The sequence below is a fragment of the Opisthocomus hoazin genome, chromosome 33 (assembly GCF_030867145.1).
Source record: "Opisthocomus hoazin isolate bOpiHoa1 chromosome 33, bOpiHoa1.hap1, whole genome shotgun sequence".
Lineage (NCBI taxonomy): Eukaryota > Metazoa > Chordata > Aves > Opisthocomiformes > Opisthocomidae > Opisthocomus > Opisthocomus hoazin.
Window position 1 is genome coordinate 3190069 of NC_134446.1, and position 18915 is coordinate 3208983.

At 48.3% G+C, this 18915-nt stretch overlaps 1 protein-coding gene across 1 annotated transcript; it reads right to left on the bottom strand.

The window, feature by feature from the left end:
- Positions 1-4518: 4518 nt before the first annotated feature.
- Positions 4519-17422, bottom strand: LOC142365222 (protein maelstrom homolog). The gene is made up of 12 exons (XM_075445857.1): positions 17330-17422; positions 16037-16123; positions 13785-13887; positions 11648-11803; positions 11067-11108; positions 10068-10195; positions 9155-9209; positions 7257-7398; positions 6798-6860; positions 5790-5922; positions 5447-5525; positions 4519-4634 (listed from the first exon to the last, which is right to left on the bottom strand). Exons 1-12 carry the CDS (start codon positions 17420-17422, stop codon positions 4519-4521), a joined length of 1197 nt encoding a protein of 398 aa, XP_075301972.1.
- Between the last annotated feature and the right edge of the window lie 1493 nt (positions 17423-18915).

Sequence of the window (18915 nt, forward strand, 5' to 3'; positions counted from 1 at the left end):
GCCATTTTCAGCGCAAAAGAGCGCGCTGAAAACAGCCCCGGGTGAAAGACGCTTCGGGGTGGCTCCTGTCAGCCAGAACCGCAGCCGCTAGGAACTACACACCGCAACCCAAACGCCAAACCCCTCCGGCTGCTGCGGCAGAGCGGCCGAGGAACAAATTCAGCTCCCTCGGCCATCGGGGAGATGGGGGGAGGGGGCGCGCTGGCTCGCTCCTCCTCTCCTGTCCTTAGTGCACAAATTTCACTCCCTTCCCTGCACCCGGCTCCGCCTGAACTTCACCAGAGCTCTGTCACAGCAGTTAAATATCTCGTTATCCAAGCACTCATCTTCAGGAACTTTTCTTCTCCAGACTCTCTGGAGGGACAAGAGGCCTTGCTGAGGGATCGAGGCAGATGGCAGCGCTGGGCTAGGATTAATGGGATGGTGCTGAGCGACTCCAAATGCCGCATTCTGCGCCTCGGACGGAGCCCTGCCAGGCACAAGTCTGAACTGGGAGACGAGTGGCTGGAGAGCAGCCCTGCAGAAAGGCATCTGGGGCTGCTGCGCGACACCAGGCTCAGCGTCACTCAGCAGTGTGCCCTGGCCGCAGAGAGGGCAAACCGCACCCGGGCTGCATCCAGCACAGCATCACCAGCCGCTCAAAAGCGGTGAGCATCCCGCGGGATGCAGCGCTCCTGCAGCCTCAGCAGGTCCAGTCAAGAAACAAACGACAACTGGCCTGAAGCAGCCATCGTCAGGGGTTTCTCTGCTTCCTACGTACCGGCTGACTTGTCACGGGAACCCTCTGCAGCGCGTCATCAAATCCCACACGGCCTGAAATGGGCAGCAGAGCTCGGGGGTACTACTCACTCGATCGTGACCTTCATTCATCTGAAACAAATGACGAAAACTTCAGCAGTATTCCCAACAAAACTGCTTTTCTGGATACCTCTTTGCTACTGAGAAGAGGGGTGGCCTAAGCAGAAAGGGACAACAAACACAGCTCTCCACCATATCTACTTGCTCATGCTCTTGTCCATTCATGGCCAACACCGGGTTGCACCAGGCGTTTCTACACGCTCCTCAGGTTCTACACGACACCAGGGAATTCAGACCTGTCAGGGAAATTCCCTTCCCCAGCTCTGCTCTTGGTCAGGCTGTACAGCAGGAAAGTCTCTTACCTTGGTGAACACCTCTCAGGTCCCATCACACCCTGCAAAGTCACGAGCTCGTGGAACTTCCCTGGCGACTCTGCTGTCGAGAGGCAGCGAGCTGGAAGCAGGCCGTGCTGAACACACCCGGGCAGGAGCAGGGCTGCTGCGCTCGGGCAGCTCTTCCCACCCAGTCCCTCTGCAGACAAGGGCAGCCCCACCTCAAAACTGCCCTTCTCCAGGCTTGGAGGAGAAAAAGGGGATCCATTTGCTCTCCCTCACCACGCAATGCGCATCACTCAGCACTGTATTCTTCCCACTGACTGCAGCCTTTGATGCCTTTTCATGGACTGACCTAAAAGCTGCTCTGACCAATTCCCCATCTCACCGGAGGTTCCGAGGATGCCTCTGTATCACCCGCAAACTGTTTGGATACCAAGAAAATCACAAGGGAAGAAATTAAATATATTGGGTTTCATATGTCAAAGTGTTATTGATTTGCATGGCCCTGCAGACCATGGTGAGGCAGGCTGTTCCCCTGCAGCCCATGGAGGTCCAGAGTGGAGCAGATATCCACCTGTAGCCCATAGAAGGGGCCCCATGCTGGAGCAGGTGGATGCCTGAAGGAGGCTGCGACCCCGTGGGGAGCCCGTGCTGGAGCAGGCTCCTGCCAGGACCTGCAAACCCGTGGAGAGAGAAACCCAGACTGGAGCAGGTTTGCTGGCAGGACTTGTGACCCCATGGGGGACCCAGACTGGAGCAGTCTGTTCCCAAAGGTCTGCACCCTATGGAAGGGACCCACGCTGGGGCAGTTTGTGAAGAACTGCAGCCCATGGGAAGGACTCCCATTAGAGAAGCTTGTGGAGAACTGTCTCCTGTGAGAGGGACCTCATGCTGGAGCAGGGGAAGAGTGTGAGGAATCCTCCCCCTGAGGAGGAAGCAGTGGCAGAGACCAAGTGTGATGACCTGACCACAACCCCCATTCCCCTTCCCCCTGCGCCGCTTGGGGGGAGGAGGTAGAGAAATCAGGAGTGAAGCTGAGCCCGGGAAGAAGGGAAGAGTGGGGGGAAGGTGTTTCAAGATCTACTTTTATTTCTCATTATCCTGCTCAGATTTGATTGGTGATAAATAAAACTTTTTTTTCCTTCTGAAGTTCAGTTTGTTTTGCCTGTAACAGTAGTTGGTGAGTGATCCCTCTCTGTCCTTATCTCGACCCATGAACTTTTCATCATATTTCCTCTCCCCTGTCCAGTTGAGGAGGGGGAGTGATAGAATGGCTTTGGTTTTATTGGAACAATTGAAAGCATCACAGAATGCAGAAGGGTGGTGGGTAAGGCCAGAAAAGCAGGTAACAGTAACCCCACAAGTTATGGTGGAACTTGCGAAAGAAAAGCATGCGCAGACACATTGGGGTGTAGATGTCATGATCTTGAGTTTAAAATCATCTGCAGTGTGTGTAGGAATGACAAGGGTAATTAAATCAATAGTGGCCAAGTGTCCAATTTCTCTCAAAAATAATCCCTTAAATGGGAAAAGGGCACCCTTAGGAGTTACAAAGCAGGGTAACTCCCCAGGAGACTATTGGCAGGTTGATTTTTCTGAATTACCTAGGCAAAATAGATTTAGATATTTATTAGTATTAATTGACACATTTCCTGGATGGCCGGAAGCCTTTCCTTGTCGCACCAACAAAGCAAGAGACGTGGTTAAAATATTGCTCAAAGAAATAATACCAAGGTCTGGGGTACCAATCGGCATGTCTTCTGATAGGGGACCACATTTTGTAGCAGAAATAGTTCAACAAGTAAGTAAAGTTTTAGGAATAAACTGAGAATTACATACCCCCTGGAGGACGCAATCAAGTGGGAAAATTGAAAGAATGAACCAAACATTAAAAAGACAAATAAGTAAGATTTGTCAAGAAGTGTCTTTAAAATGGCCACAAGCCCTACCATTAGCACTCCTGAGAATCAGAATCCAACCAAGATCTAAAGATGGTGTAAGTCCGTACGAAATCTTGTATGGCAGACCTGATCAGACTCCTTTAATCCCAGGCGATATGAAAATAGCAGGGGAAACATTTAAAAATGTATTTGATTTCTTTAGGAAGAACCCTCGAAGCACTCCGAAAATACGTTGTGCTGCAGCAATAAGTATTAGACCAGTGTATAACTAAAATATAATTTAATTTAAGATGAAAGTACGGAAAAGATGATTATTTCAAAACTTCCAAAGGGGGGAAATGTGACCAGGGTGATGGAATCAGCTGACCATAAAGCACGAACAACGCTGCTATTCTGTCCCTGGTACAGCCCTGCCCACCTGGACATTAGGGCTGGGGACAGAGGGTCTCGTCTCTAGGTAACCATTAGTGTTAAACAATAGTGGGGAGGGGGATTTTTAATAGAAACAGCGTTACCTAATGGCTGCAGGTGCATTTGTGGTACCTGTCCACTGTGTGAATGAACTGAAGCAGAGAGTCTGGCATCTCCATCCAAAGGGGTCAGTTTTTGGTAGGGGCTGGGAGTCGCCTGGAACCGGTCAAGACGACCCCGCGGTGTGGATGGGAGCCAGGAGAGAGCTGAGTTTGCGCAGAAACAAAAGTCAATCAGCGAACACTGTGATGAAGAGGAGGAGCCTTCATCTTGGGACACCCGACGACCACCACTAGGAGGCACTGCGCAAGCGCGGCTGGGAGGAGTCTATGGAAATGACTTCCTGGAACTGATTTTAATATGAAAGGGATAAGTTATGTCACCTAATGAATACGTATATTTTTGATCTGTGTAAACTACCTGGAAAAGGTATGGGGTGTGCACGTTGGGTGGAATTATCCCCCGTGCATCCAGCGCTGCCATAAAGAATGCTGCCTGTTAACACCACAGTGCTGTGACGAGGTTTTATTCCCGGATTTTCGGTGACACTCCCAGTGCCCTCAATCCCCATCCCAGTCACCTCGCAGTGCCCCCAACCCCCCCAGTCCCTCCCAGTCCCCTCCCAGTGCCCCCAAACCCCCTCCCACAACCCCCCAGTCCCTCCCAGTACCCCCAAACCCCCTCCCACAACCCCCCAGTCCCTCCCAGTACCCCCAAATCCCCTCCCACTTCCTCCCAGTCCATTCCCAGTTCCCCCAAACCCCCTACCACCCCCCTCCTACAACACCCCGAACAACCTCATTTGGAGTTTCAACAAGTTTTTTTTCAATAAACAAGGTTTTCACCTTCTTTAAAGCCACTCAATAGTTTTATCATTCTAACAAGAACTGGAACTGGGAAGGGTTGCACGTAACATGAAAAACTGCAGCCGGGAGAAACTGCTGGTTATCCTCAGGAAACCACAAAAAGCAGAGGTAAACTCTGTGCTGTTCTGGATGGAAGATGAAAGATTTTCAATGACTGAAAGACTTGGGTAGATCAGCTGCACTGTTCAGCCATCGGGGAACTCCTCTTCCTCGCATGGCACTTGTTCCACAAAGGGAAGTCTTCACACCACCTGGAGAATCGCCTGTGAAATTCAATACGGTTTGCAATCAAATCAGCCTTTAAAGCTCACATAAACTAATGGAATTGTTCTTCATACGTTGCGGAGCTGAAACGACTCAATAGCTCCAATACAAAAAGTCACTGACAGGGGTTGTGTTCTCTATAAACACCCAGCCCAGAAGATCTCACGATTTATAATGGGAACAGTTTCAGAATTTAATCCAACATGTATTTTACATGCAAGAAAAGCAGCTGCAAGCTCAGAATTCTCACAGTGATTTGTCTTGCAGACTTGATTCCGTTCCTCTGAAGATCAGCCGTGAACTGCCCAGATGAACTGAGCTCACGCGCCTTCTACCAAAAAATTTCCATCTCCAGAAAGATGACTGACAACGAGCAGCCTTTATAAACTGAGTTATCACAGAATACGAGCAACAAGCACCAGCTGAGTCTACACATACCATGACTTCAGAGCAAGGAGAGTATTTTAAAGCTGGCCCTGCCTCAAAGCACCTAAGCATATGAGAATGGACCTCACGTCGCAGAAAAATAAAGGGGTATCAAATCAGAGAGCAACATTTATGAGAAAAACTCAATTCTGAGAGACCTTTCTGACCATAAGATTGTGTCCAGTCAGAAAAGGGCAGCTCTTGATGCTTACATCGTCATCTAGTCAGTGAGATCCACCTGCAGGAATAAGCACAGCTCATGCAGAGCTGCTGAAGCTTTATGCCACTGACAGGCAACATCTAAGCCCAGAAATCTGAAAAAGCAGCAGCTGGATGAAGTTTCAACACCTCTTTCCCCTTACAAACGTGAAAGTTTCAAACTCACACTCAGAAGGGACGAACTCTTGATCCCGACCTGGAGAAGCGAAATGTCCATCACATCTCGAACCCTCAGCCTTCATCTTCTGTAGGAAGAAACAGACGTTCAAAATAATGTATGCATCTTCTAAAAGGCAGTGTACACCACCATCCAGGAAACCTAGGAATTACGGTCAAAAATCACAAGAAATGACCCAGCTAGTGGTTTATTTTTTTTTTCTTTCATCCGTCTGCCCAATATATGTCTCAAAAGACAGCATCCAAAGAGAAAACAGCTAACCTGCACCTGGCAAGTCTGAACGTTTGAGTTAACTGGAAAGAAAACAGGCGATCGGTTGAAAGAATCTGACCTGGAAACGTCCACAATCCAGCAGCACCATCCTGCTATTTCTGCTTTCACCGTGATCAGAGTCTTCAAGAGGTAGGTGAGCTGCCGTCAGCGAGACTCCATATGCACTGGCTAAATATTTACTGATGCAGTAACTTGACCAAAACAAAGAGAAAAGGTTGGCTAAGATGTCATGCTCATGTACGGAGGCACATCGGTTTTAGCTCTTCAGCTGGCAAACAGAAGCAAGCACAGACGGAGACGCACAGAGCAAATGACCGAGGACAGAAGGACCTTGTCGCAGCAGCTACACAGTTCCCCTGCACCCTTCCAAGACCGCCAGCCTATTCTGCAACAACACCTGAAATTTAAAAAAATGCTTCCCCACACAATCAAATGCAGCCGCTTAGAAGTGGGAAAAGCAACGCTTTTCTTTGCAAGGCATAGCAGTGCATCACAAGAGTTTTTTGAACGAAATACTATTCGTTATTATCTCTCTCAGAGCACTACTGCTACTGACTGAGACCTTCAATGGCATTTCCTTCTTTCCCAGCCATTTCCTTTCCCTTTCCCCACACCAGAAAGCTCACAGAACCCTATCTATCTACATTACACGTAACGCAGTATAAAAGCTCCCAAAGCAGAGATATACTAGAATATACCAAAAATGTCTCACCAAACAGAGGTACACTAAACCTCGGAAGAAAACCAGAGAATGTTAATGTCATTAACACTTCTCTCAGCTCTCCACTAGGAAGTGGAGGTAGCCAGAGGATCACCACAGACTGATGGACATTACCACCACAGCAATGACATTACATCCAGGTGCTGAGACTGAGAGCATCCCGCTGCGCCATACAAACAATGCAAGCTACAAACACAGCGAAACCTTGGGGGCGGAGGGAATCAATGAAACTCCAGGCCTAGAACTACAGCGCTGCAGGCCGTCAGAGCAGCCAGCACCGAAACGCTGCCTCTGCAACACAACAGAAAGTCCGCACGCGGCAGCGAACTCCTTAGCAATACTCACGCGATTTTCTTACAGGACGCCAAAGCGCAGCAGAGTATCTCGTTCTCTTCATGCCACTTGCACCTACATGGAATGGAGTTCAGGCTCATTTCAGAAGCATCGACAGCGTTAATCGACATGAACAGTTGCTCTGCTCACAGGGAGCAGGAACAAGCATTCAAGATGCGACCTTTCCGTCTGAATCTTCCGACTTCTAGGATTTCCAGTTAAATACCACAATGTATTGTTTTCCAATTTTTCACCCCACCCTTTAAATCGGGCCTCAGCATTAAAAAGCTGAGTGTCTGTATACTTCTTTTGGGGAAGTATTTTTCATTTCCAGCTGTGCTCATGATGTGACCAGAAGCATTTCTTATCACAAGGCTTGCAGAACATTCTAGCTAGCAGCATACAAGCTGTATGTAAAGCACCAAGAACATCAGATTAATACAGATTTCCACAAAGAAGAACCCAACATACCTCGTATTAGAGGAGAAATCCCAATGGAAGACATCCAGTTCTCCACACACCCAACTCCTGGATGGCTCCTTCTGGTATTTCTTCCGGCAGAGTTCTATTACCAGGTCTTCTGCAGCAAGAAGCTCCAGATGGCTCTCAGTGCCTAGAGCTCAGAGAAAATCCACGTCAGGAGAACAAGTCAGTGACTATTCTGCTGAGCTCAGTTCTCACTCACTCCCTGTTCACTGCCCAGCCTCGCACCGGAGCGTCAACGCTCTTGTAAACCTTCCCAAGTTCTTCCAACAGCGGTTTCAAGAAAACCTGGCTTCCTAGCAAAGCAGGTCCCATACTCCCACCATTTCAGTCCTTTAAAGAACTTGAGTAAGACTGGGCCAAGTACTGACCCCTGGGGAACACCACTGGTTACCGGCCTCCAACCAGACTCAGCGCCGCTGATGTCACCCTCTGAGCTCTGCCATTCAGCCAGTTCTCAATCCACCTCTCTGTCTGCTCCTCCAGCCCACCCTTCCTGAGCTTCCCTACGAGGATGTGATGGGAGACAGTGTCCAAAGCCTTGCTGAAGTCGACCTAGGCAGCACCACAGCTCTCTCCTCATCTACCCAGCCAACCATGCCACCATAGAAAGCTATGATCTTGCTCAAGCATGATTTCCCCTTGGTCAATCCATGCTGACTACTCCTGATAACCTTCTTTTCCTCCACTTGCTTGATGATGACAGCCAGAATGAGCTGCTCCATCACCCTTCCAGGGATGGAGGCCAGACTGACTGGCCTGTAGTTCCCCGGGCCCTCCTTCTCGCCCTTTTGGAAGACTGGAGTGACACTGGCCTTCCTCCAGTCCTCGGGCACCTCTCCTGTCCTCCAGGACCTTTCAAAGACCATGGAGAGGGGCTCAGCAATGACATCCACCAGCTCCCTCAGCACTCGTGGGTGCATTCCATCGGGGCTCATGGATTTGTGGCTGTCCAGTTTGCTTCAACCATCTCTAACCCAATCCTCCTCGACACAGGCAAGCTCTGCCTTTCTCCAGGCCTTCTGTCTTACCTCCAGGGCCTGGGATTCCTAAGGGCCAGCCTTAGCAGTAAAGACTGAAGCAAAGAAGGCATGCAGTAACTCTGCCTTCTCCATGCCCTCCGTCACCAGGGCACCCACCTCATACAGCAGCAGGCCCACGTTGTCCCTAGTCATCTGTTTGCGCTACTGATGTACTCGAAGAAGCCCTTCTTCTTGTCTTTGACATCCCTTGCCAGATGGCATTCCAGATGGGCCTCAGCCCCCCTTCGCGCCCCCCTGCAAGCTCTGACAACCTTCCTCTATTCCTCCCAAGTGCTCTCTCCCTCCTTCCACATTCCATAGACATTTCTTTTCCATCCAAATTTTGCTAGAAGCTCCTTGCTCATCCACGCACGTCTCCTGCCTCCTTTGCTTCATTTCTTACCTATGGGGATGCACCCATCTTGAGCAGGGAGCAAGTGATGCTTCAATAGCGACCAGCTCTCTCGGACCTCCCCCTGCCTTCCACAGCCCTAACCCAGGTGTTTCCTCCAAGGTCCTTCAACAGGCCAAAGTCAGCTCTCCTCAAGTCCAAGGCTGTGATCCTACCTACTGCCCTGCTCCTTCCACGCACGATCCTGAACTCACACCACCTCATGACCACGGCAGCCAAGGCTGCCCCCAACCTTCACACCCTCAACCAGTCCTTCTCTGTCTGATCACGCTCTTTTGCTCTCACCGATGGGGAGCAAAACAAGAGGGAGAAGCATGCAAAGTAGTTCTAGCTATCAGGACCAGCTTTTAGGAAACCTTTCAGACCCAAAGCTTTTCAGACAAATACAGCCATGACTACACAACCCCTGTCTCGGGGAAAAAAGAAAAGGCCAAAAATGATCCTTTTCTCACCTGTTACGCTAGCCATTCGATTGAGACACCACTTAATCCGGAATCTGTCACCAGACTAGAGGAAAGAAAATTTCAGTCACTTTGAAGAAGTACAGTATATAACTCTGACATCTGCAAGACTTCTGACTCAAAAAGTCACCTCCAAAACAAAGGCCAACGTTTGTGGGATTCAATGGACGCTCTTCCTGACAATTATCTTGAAGAGGAACCAAATGCCACGGAGCCTCTCCAACCAAACTCCAGGCGAAATACTGGACTCGTGTTTGGGGGCACTTTAAAGGCTAACCCATGCTACTGGCATCTCCATTGAGCTCTGGATCGCTTTCACCTGTATTTCTTCAGAGCCCTATATTGATGGATGGAGACCAACATTTTCACCCTCCCTGCCTTTTGAAGAACTAACATTAGGCTCCAATGGAATCAAAACCTAACATAGCTGTCACGAAGCTTAAACGCCTCTGAAGCCCAGCAGTTTGTTTTGCTCATTGGCAAATGAAACTTGAGCACAAATTAAGATGTACAGTGTTCTCACGGGGAAAGTGCCAGAAAAACATCCCTTAGAAAAGCAGAACTGTGCAACTATTGTTCAGCACAATCAATTTCAGTCAATCTTCAAAGCTCTGAACCTAAGTTAAAACAAAGTCAGAGACCAAGTGAAATGTTCACCAGCAGACTACAGCCAGAAGCGCAGGCTGAAACTAAGGTGGCAGAAAATGAGGTCTCTGCTTTATAAAAGGCCAGCTTCTAGGGGCCATTTCTTCCTGCACGGAACTGGGATACCTTAGCAAACAGCGCCTTTGCCCACTCCTTTGCACACCAATTAGGTTTGAGAGTGAAGCATCTCCTTTGGCATCCAACAGAAGTGAAACGAAAGGTTTTGATTGAGAGCATCTTACTTTGACCTGGACCATACCCTGCAGTAGATGTGAGGCGAAACACCCCTGGCTGGCTGGACAAACTCCAGAAGCTCCCGCAAGACAACGGCGTAAGAAGTACGGGAAAGACCAAATCCAGACAGAGGGATCTTATGAGTGGCATCACCTAATGGGGGGGTGTCAGAAAAAAACCAAAACACCAAGTTATAACAAGTCCTGTTTCCTTAAATGATACAGTTCCCCCCTCCTTTCTATCTTTTTATATCCATATACATACACACACACCCCCCTCTTCTTCTCTACAGGCACTGTGTCTGTGCTTAAGCCATCAAAACCCTGCTTTTGCCAGCAGCAGACTGGCAGGGCTGGGCTGCGAGCACACACACACCACTTTTAAAAGGCAATTATCTGAGTATTTGACCTAGGAAACATTTGCCAAGTTTGTTCCCTCTGTACACCAGGGGAGGAAGTGTCCTAACAGAAACCAACTGGAATCTACAAACACTACTCAAGCGTCACAAAGGGAGCACGGCAGGCCAAGCCAGGCACAACAACAGCAGAAATACTTTAACTTTGGTGACAGATGTGAAGCTGCCAAGCACAACTTTGAAACACAAACTAGTATCTTTGAGCTACCCTATCATGAGTTAGCAGTTCATGCTGAAGATACACTCCAGGACTATCAAGGGAACGACACTCGGCTCAGGTGGGCTTGAAAGCATTTAAAGCCAAACAAAGTTGTCCCATTTAAGAAAAACCTACTGCAGTTATTATGGAATTAAAATAGGAAGATGGAACACAAATAATTCTCCCACTGACAAAACCACTTTGGGTCAAGTGCTCTGCCATTTGTGGGTACAAGAAACATGCAAAAGGCGACTGCACCAAGCTGCTCTGTCACTCCTTTTTCTTCAAAACTCCACCAGTTCCCAGAAGCAGAAACTGCAGACTTCCAAAACGTTCTGACACAAATCAGATAAGCTGAGTCTAAAACCACACACCTCTGCACACCCCTCCTCTTCTCCACTGATACTCACTAGCAGTCTGGCAGCGGTACCGAAAACCAAGTGGTGGTGCTTCTGCAGAAGAGCAGGGGAGACGGGAGAAAAAGAACAATCGTTACCCACCATCCACAATGACAGATCCTTAACTCTCAGCCATGCACCAGTCTCACGTACAGAAAGGAACAGCTTCATCTTCCACTGGGGCAAGTACAACTGCCACAACTATTTTCGAAAAAGTTCTTTTCAGTTATACGCATTTTAAAAAACAAAAAGTCTATGATACAGCGTGTGTGTGTCTGTGTGTGCGTGTGTGTGTGTGTGTTTAGGTCCAACCAAGACAAACATTCATTGGCATGAACTACAAAGCACAAACATCTGAAGGTCCTTCTGCAGTTGTTCTACCCTCTTTCAAGCGTCATGCAGTTCCCACGCTTCAGTCCGTCTCTCCAGAAACAACCAGCACTGCTCCAATATTTGAAGAAGGCCAACCACTTACAGTCAAAGAAATAAACCTATCTTCATCTCATCCGGGCAGCAGTAAGTGACAGCAGAACGCCTCCCTCTCACCCCAAAGCAGGATGAACTACTTCTCCTCTCCCTTGCTTGGAACTCACCTGCATCGATGAAATGATGCAAATCGGCTATTACGCCGTCCTTTAGGGAGTACTTCACACACCCGATCTCACAAGGAAGGAAGCGCTGTTCACAGCTGGATGGCAGCTTGCCATGGCTGTAAATGTCCAGGAAGTAGAAGATGTCTGAAACCACGGCTGAAAGGAAACAAAACCCACACACATTTTCAGAAGAGCCAACAGAGGTTACCTCAAGCCATCCTGGCCTCATCTCATCCAGTGTAAGCTTCAGCGCGCTTTATCATATGAGTGACGTAGGGTAATGACCAAGTAAAACACAGCTCTTTCTCTGTATCACAGATGACCAGGGAGTTAACACTTCTGCAAGAGTCAGGCACATTAGTGATCCCGGTACATCTCCCATAGCTGCTACTGTGTGTAGAGATCAGGGCCAAAAGAGGGAAGAAAAAAATAAATCAACCCCCAAACCCACACAAATGTTAAGAGGCCTGGAATCAACAACAGGACCTACTATTCCTTTTTATGATAGGTCTCTTCACCCTCTAGGAAAAAAAGGTTAGAAAAAACATCAGTCTGAGGCAGCAAAGCAGTCTCACCAGCTCAATTCAGTGACTTACACAAGTTACAGCAGCGAAATAATCTTCTGCAGCAAGAGGAGGCAACAAGTCTGCTCGTTAAAAGGATTGCTTCTCCACTGCTCTATGAGCTCCCAAAGAAGTCGGCAAGCACACCCAAAGCAAATGTGAAAAAATAAATTTACCATTTACTAATTTAAAAAGTACCCAACGACGAAAAATGTTTCAGAGTACACCTTAATCCTTCTCTTCATGAATGTCACATAACGTTCTCACTGGAGCTTTAGGTACCTATTTCATCTTTACCCTTAGGTTACGCCCCTCATCAAAAAAATCCTACTTGTTCTCCTAAACAACGGAGCTGTAGAACTGCTTTTGCAGACAAATACTGTTCTAGGCCACATTTTAAGGCATTTAACACCACTTGTCCGAAGCTTGAATGCTGGTGCTCTCTCACATTGGCTATCAACCTCTACAAGCTGCGGAGTCAGGAAAGACACCTCTGACCCGCTTTCCTTACCAAAAAAATGGATACAGCTACAGGGAACCGTGCAGCACTTGGACCGAGACAGAAAGGAGCAGCAGCATCAAATGCGTCTCAGTTATCCCTCATCATTACCCCCTCCTTCAGTTTAAAGACAAACTGTGCCAGCTCAAGCCACCACCACCAACCCCATCAAATTTGCATCACGGTGACAGAGGAGCACAACCTCTGCCAGGGAGGACACTAAGATGTATCACGCTTTTTATGGAGCTGCTCTTTCCTGCCCCTCCATGACCATGGCAACAGGAAAAGACTTCAGGAGACCTGTGATGCAAAAGGCTTCAGCTGAAACTTAGCCACACAGCAGATGCAGCTCACATCAACCGGCTGCGTGACTTCTCTTGTCAGCACTGCCACTTCTCATTTTTCAGAATAACGTCATATTCATGGGGAAATGATTACAGATGTGTTCACTACTCCATTCCAATCAAAACATCCATTTGAAGAAGGGGGCACCGATAAAACAGGTTTCGTTTTGCCAAGAGTTTTCACCAAGGAAGCAAGCCAGGATGTGACAAAAGCACTGACAAAGCACATATCCCCTCTTTTATTCTCCCAAGGAGGCCAGGTCACTGTTTGCTTTAACACCTCTACCATACAAAATTTTTGAACTTTGATATCTAACAACTCTTCACCCTTTCACATTAGTACAAGCATTATTTTATGCTGAACTTGGGTTCGACCTTGTAAACCACAAATCGTAGGAGTTCAACACTTTCCTTTTTCTTCAAAGCCTTGAAATAATTGTAAAGAAACCATTAGTGGCTACATTCCCTCCAGCTAAAGAACAGAGGACAAGGATTTTGGGGGAGGGGGGGTAGGGAAGGCGGCATGGCAGCACAACACACATCTGCACTGCCTTCCCGCTGTCCTACAGAAGACCTTTTCCCAGCAGCAGACCCTTGGTTTAACACAAAGAAACAGCTGACACAGACGGCCATTAGCAAAATGGAAGCAGCCTTTGTACAGGTACCCTTGAGAATATCTGCAAAGGGCAAGCTTCTGTCTACCAGGATCAACTGCTGTAAGATTACCCTACCCTGATCGTTCTCCCAGGACACAGCAGAGGCCTTTGGAAGAGAAGTGACATCGGGCATCTTGGTGGTCAGACAAGCAGGAACCGGATGAGCCACATTAGACGTCTGGAATAGAAGAGAAGAGAAAGTTAAAAAAAAAAGTCAAAACAGTCTACTAACCCCCAACAAAGTCCTTCACCTCCTCCTCTCAGAGGAACACAGGATGGCCACTAACAGTGACGGTCAGGCGCAACAAGGCTGCAGTTTCTATACACGTGCCCATGGACTTGCAGACCCGAAAGGCAGGATTTCTCTTCTAACAAAAACAGAGCTGGGTATCTTAGCACCCTGCTCAACTCACTGCAACTACAAAGAGCTACAGCTAAAAATCACAACATGCAATTCAAAAAAAAAATTGTTTTCGGGAACTTTTCCAATTGGAATTTCCAATTTTTGTCCATAAACTTTATGGAAAAGTGTGGCACATGCGTTAGTTGCCTTGGACTAGGAAGGAAAGTGATGAAAAGCTGACAAAGCCTCAGGGAAGCCATCAGGCTGCTCTGGCACAGAGCAAGTAAGAAAGGCACCGGCGTCCATTCAGCGCTGCAAATTCACACAGGAGCAGGAAGCTTTTCAGAGGACAGGAAGAGAAACCCGGCAGGCTTACAGAACTCAATCATTCAGGACCCAAACTGGGAATAACACCCACATCTAGGTGCACTCATTCCAGATGACCATCTTAGCCAAAGTTTGTGGATTATCAGTTTCAACTACTGCAAATAAACCGAGGAATCGGTCCCATTCACCTAAGCTTCAGTCACCTCCAAAAGATGACCAAGACCTTTCACTACACAAAGTCAGCGTGGTTGTCTGTGTGATTAATCAATGGAGATCACACATAACCTCACACATACACACTTCCCTATTTCCACTGACAGCCAAGAAGGATGATGATCTTTATTTTGCTAAAGCAATTATTGCTTTCCCTGATTACAGCTTTCTAAAATGCCACCACTCCTGGAAGGAAATACACAAGCCTCTGCTTCTGACTTTGTTGTCATTTCAGGCAGCTCTCCATTACACGTGAAAACGGAGCTCCACTGATTACATACCCCTAGCCTGCTACATAACACAATGATGATCAGATTTGAAACAGCTCTTTTCCATATAAGCAAGCCCCCAAAATCAGAAAACATTGCCTAATATCTCCCTACTAGTCTGGACTGACCAAATTAACTGCTCCAGCTTTACCAGTTACTCCACACTATGATCATCCTGGCATTCCCTCTGGAAGTGTTTCATAGTCCTCACCACTAATTCATAGTTCATACTCAGTATCTAGTCATACGGGATGAAGAAATAAATGTGGTATTATCCATTCGCTCGACCAGGCTCTCTGCTGTGACACACAAGTTTTCACGCTGCCAACCAAGACTGCAATAAAATAAGCTTTCCCACACCTCGCACAAGTCAAACTCTGAAGCAAACTATGCTTCAGGGAACTGCTGGGAGAGGGAGACAGACACAAGGGACAAAAGAAAGGCGGGGGGGAGGGACAGACACATGAGACACACACCTTTTCAAGACACTAAATAGTACAAGGGATCCCGTTAGCACTGTTTTTGACTACAACCACATTCAGCTTCACCTAACTGCTTACTTTTACATTGAGGGACTTTGTCCTCCACCAGAGCATTACTATTCTCTCCATAACCAAACCAATCTACAAACAACGGCAAGGTACAATTCTTCTTTCTGTGCACAGGTTCCAACATTTCACTGACCTGCTCCACCACACAGCCGCTCAACAATGCCCCAGCAGCTGCCTTTAAGATGTGGCTTCAGGCCATCCGCCAAGAACCACCTAAATTAAGGATACCCACAAAGCAAGAGCAACATGAACCTAGCACCAGAAGCCACACCAATTTACAAGATGACAAAGAAAAAAAAAATGGCAAAACCAGTCACTGCAAAATGTTGTTAAACATCAAACTAAGTTGTCAGAGAACGACATTTTACTTGGGAAAAGAGCCCAAAGGAACAAGCTGTGCTGGTTTAAAACAGGATAGAGTATTTTCACCTTTAATTGAAACCAGAACAATTTCCCGCTTAACCTTCGTCACGGTACGGACTGCCCCAGCAGCCGTAACCTCCACAGGCTGGAGGCTCTGGAGAGCAGGTCCTCCTCCATGGCACCACAGCTGACCAAACCCAACACCACTCCCTCCGCCTCTGGTTCAGCTACTCTGGAAGCTCTTCCTTTCTCAGCATTTACCTCTTGCACCATCTTCTCCGAGCGTTTCTTTTCATTCCACTTACGAGCCTTCTCTGCATATCCCATCTTTTCTTCCTTACTCAGCAACTAAAGGAAAGGGAATGGGAAAAAAAAAGTTTTACTGCTTCCTCCTAGCAGCCCCACAAAGCAAGAAACTCCATGTAAGAAATTAATTGTGCATTTCCAAAGGACCTTCTCAATGCTTGCCAAGAGCTGCCAACTGCTAGCACTGACTCCAAACATTTCCTGCAGCCTTCTCCCTAACGGACCCCCAACCTTTGATTCCAAATGCCTGGCGAGCACACGCTTCTGAAGCATCTTTGGGCGAGAGCAAACTAGCACTGCCCCACCACAAACCAGAGGTCTTCTGAAATCCCTCGGGCCAGCCGGGGATGCCACTACCCATAGAATCCTAGAGTTTGGGTTGGAAGGGAGGTTCTCCTTCCCCTCTGCACTGCCCTAGTGAGGCCCCATCTGGAGTACTGGGTCCAGTGCTGGGCTCCCCAGTTCAAGAAAGATGAGGAGCTACTGAAGAGAGTCCAGTGGAGGGCTACGAGGATGAGGAGCTACCGGAGCATCTCTCCTACGAGGAGAGGCTGAGGGAGCTGGGCTTGTTCAGCCTGGAGAAGAGCAGGCTGAGAGGGGACCTTAGAAATGTCGATCAGTATCTGCGGGGGGGGGGGGGGGGGGGGTCAGGAGGACGGGGCCAGACTCTGTCCAGTGGTGCCCAGCAACAGGACAAGGGGCAACGGGCAAAAACTGGAGCAGAGGAAGCTCCAGCTGAACACGAGGAAGAACTTCTTCCCTCTGAGGGTGACGGAGCCCTGGCCCAGGCTGCCCAGGGAGGCTGTGGAGTCTCCTTCTCTGGAGATATTCAAGACCCACCTGGACAAGTTCCTGTGCAGCCTGCTCTGGATGACCCTGCTTCGGCAGGGGGTTGGGCTGGGTGACTCACAGAGATCCTTTCCAACCCCTACTGTTCTGTGATTCTGTGATTCTATGATGGAATCCGTTGACCATAAACATGAACAATGCTGCTGTGTCCCTGGTACAGCCCTGCCCACCTGGACATTAGGGCTGGGAACAGAGGGTTTAGTCCCTAGGTAATCATTAATGTTAAACAATAATAGTAGAGGGGGATTTTTAATAAAAATAGCGTTACCTAATGGTTGCAGGTGCATTTGTGGTGTCTCTCTGTTGTGTAAGTGAACTGAAGCAAAGAGTCACACATCTCCCCCCAAAGAAATCAGTTTTAATTAAAACCAGGAGTTGCCTAGAACCGGTCAAGACGACCTGGCTGCAGGGACAAGAGCCAGGAGAGGGCTGAGCTTGCGCGGAAACAGGGGTCAACCAGCGGACACTGTGATGAAGAGGAGGAGCCTTCATCTTGCGACCCCCGAGGACCACCACTGGGAGGCACTGCGCAAGCGGAGCTGGGAGGAGTCTATGGAAATGGGCTGATTTGACTGTGAAAGGAAGGGCTTATGTAATCAGATGAATATGTATATTTTGATCTATATAAACTGCACGGAAGGGGCATGGGGTGTGCACGTTGGGTGGAATTATCCCCCGTGCATCCAGCGCTGCCATAAAGAATGCTGCCTGTTAACACCACAGTGCTGTGACGAGGTTTTATGCCCGGATTTTCGGTGACACCATCCCAGTTCATCCCAGTCCATCCTAGTGCCCCCCAACCCCCTCCTAGTCCCTCCCACTGTCCCCCAGTACATCCCATTCCTCTCCCAGTGCCCCCAGACGCCCTCGCAGTGTCCCCCAGTACCTCCCAGTTCATCCCAGTACATCCCGGTGCCCCCAGATCCCCCTCCAGTCTCTCCCAGTCCCTCCCACTGCCCCCAATCCCCCTCCCAGTCCCCTCCCACTGTATCCCACTGCCCCTAAACCCCCTCCCAGTCCCTCCCAGTCCCATCAGAGTACCCCCAAACCCCCTCCCAGTCTCTCCCAGTCCCAACCCAGGGCCCCCAACTCCCCTCAGTCCCTCTCAATGCTCCCAGAACCCCTCCCAGTCCCTCCCTGTGCCTCCAAACTCCCTCCCAGTCCCTCCCAGTGTCCCCAAATCCCCCCCAGCTTCTGACCAGTCACAAAGACACCAATTACTTGGTCAGTATTAGAAAAGCCTGACATCAAAGTACCTTCCGTTATCCTACAAGCCCAGGCCAACTGCAGCTTTTCAGTACAGAAACAAAGCACTACATGTTTTCTTATCAATAAGAAATAATATTTCTTACCATTCTGGTAAGAATAAATATTGCAAGGTGAAAAAAAATGTATACTTCCACCACTCACGCACAGGGAAAAACACCCAGCTTTTGTCTGTCAGAAATTTCATACAGGACTAATTTACACTCAGGCTTTGAGGTCCCAAGTAAGGTCATAAAATTACTACCTTCTCCCCAGACTAGCTCAGGAACTGAGAGTAAGCACACTCCCTCACATCCAGGGAAAAGGCATCGTCATTTAAAATACTCCTACTGCAAAATATTCACAATTTAACACTGAGCTTCAGGAGTCCCTGCTATTCTGCTCTGGTAAATTTAAGTTACAAGCCACGTTTGATCTGCATTTGTCCTTGCTGTGTTCCCCTAAGACACAAAAAACTCTCCCGTGGTAGGTACTCGTAGTGGTATTCCCACATTTACCATCAAGACAGACAACTACTGCCCACGTCCCACAATTATTTTCATTGTCTTCTGCCGAGTTTATTCTTGCCAAAGTTCAGAGGGGGAGAGAACAAATAATTACCTGTTTGCTAGCGCTACAGCGTCCCTGCTCAGCTACTGGCTGAGAGCCAGCTCTACCACACATCGCCTCAAGAGAACCTACATCACCTGTATAATCCCCAAACCACAAAACACTTCCAG

Coding starts and splice junctions, on each gene's coding strand:
- LOC142365222 (XM_075445857.1), bottom strand. CDS start 17,422: ATGAAGGCTCCTCCTCTTCATCACAGTGTCCGCTGGTTGACCCCTGTT. Junction 7,399..9,154: donor TCGAATGGCTAGCGTAACAG/GTGAGAAAAGGA, acceptor TCTGAGCTCTAG/GCACTGAGAGCCATCTGGAG. Junction 5,923..6,797: donor GCGTCCTGTAAGAAAATCGC/GTGAGTATTGCT, acceptor GTTTTGGTCAAG/TTACTGCATCAGTAAATATT.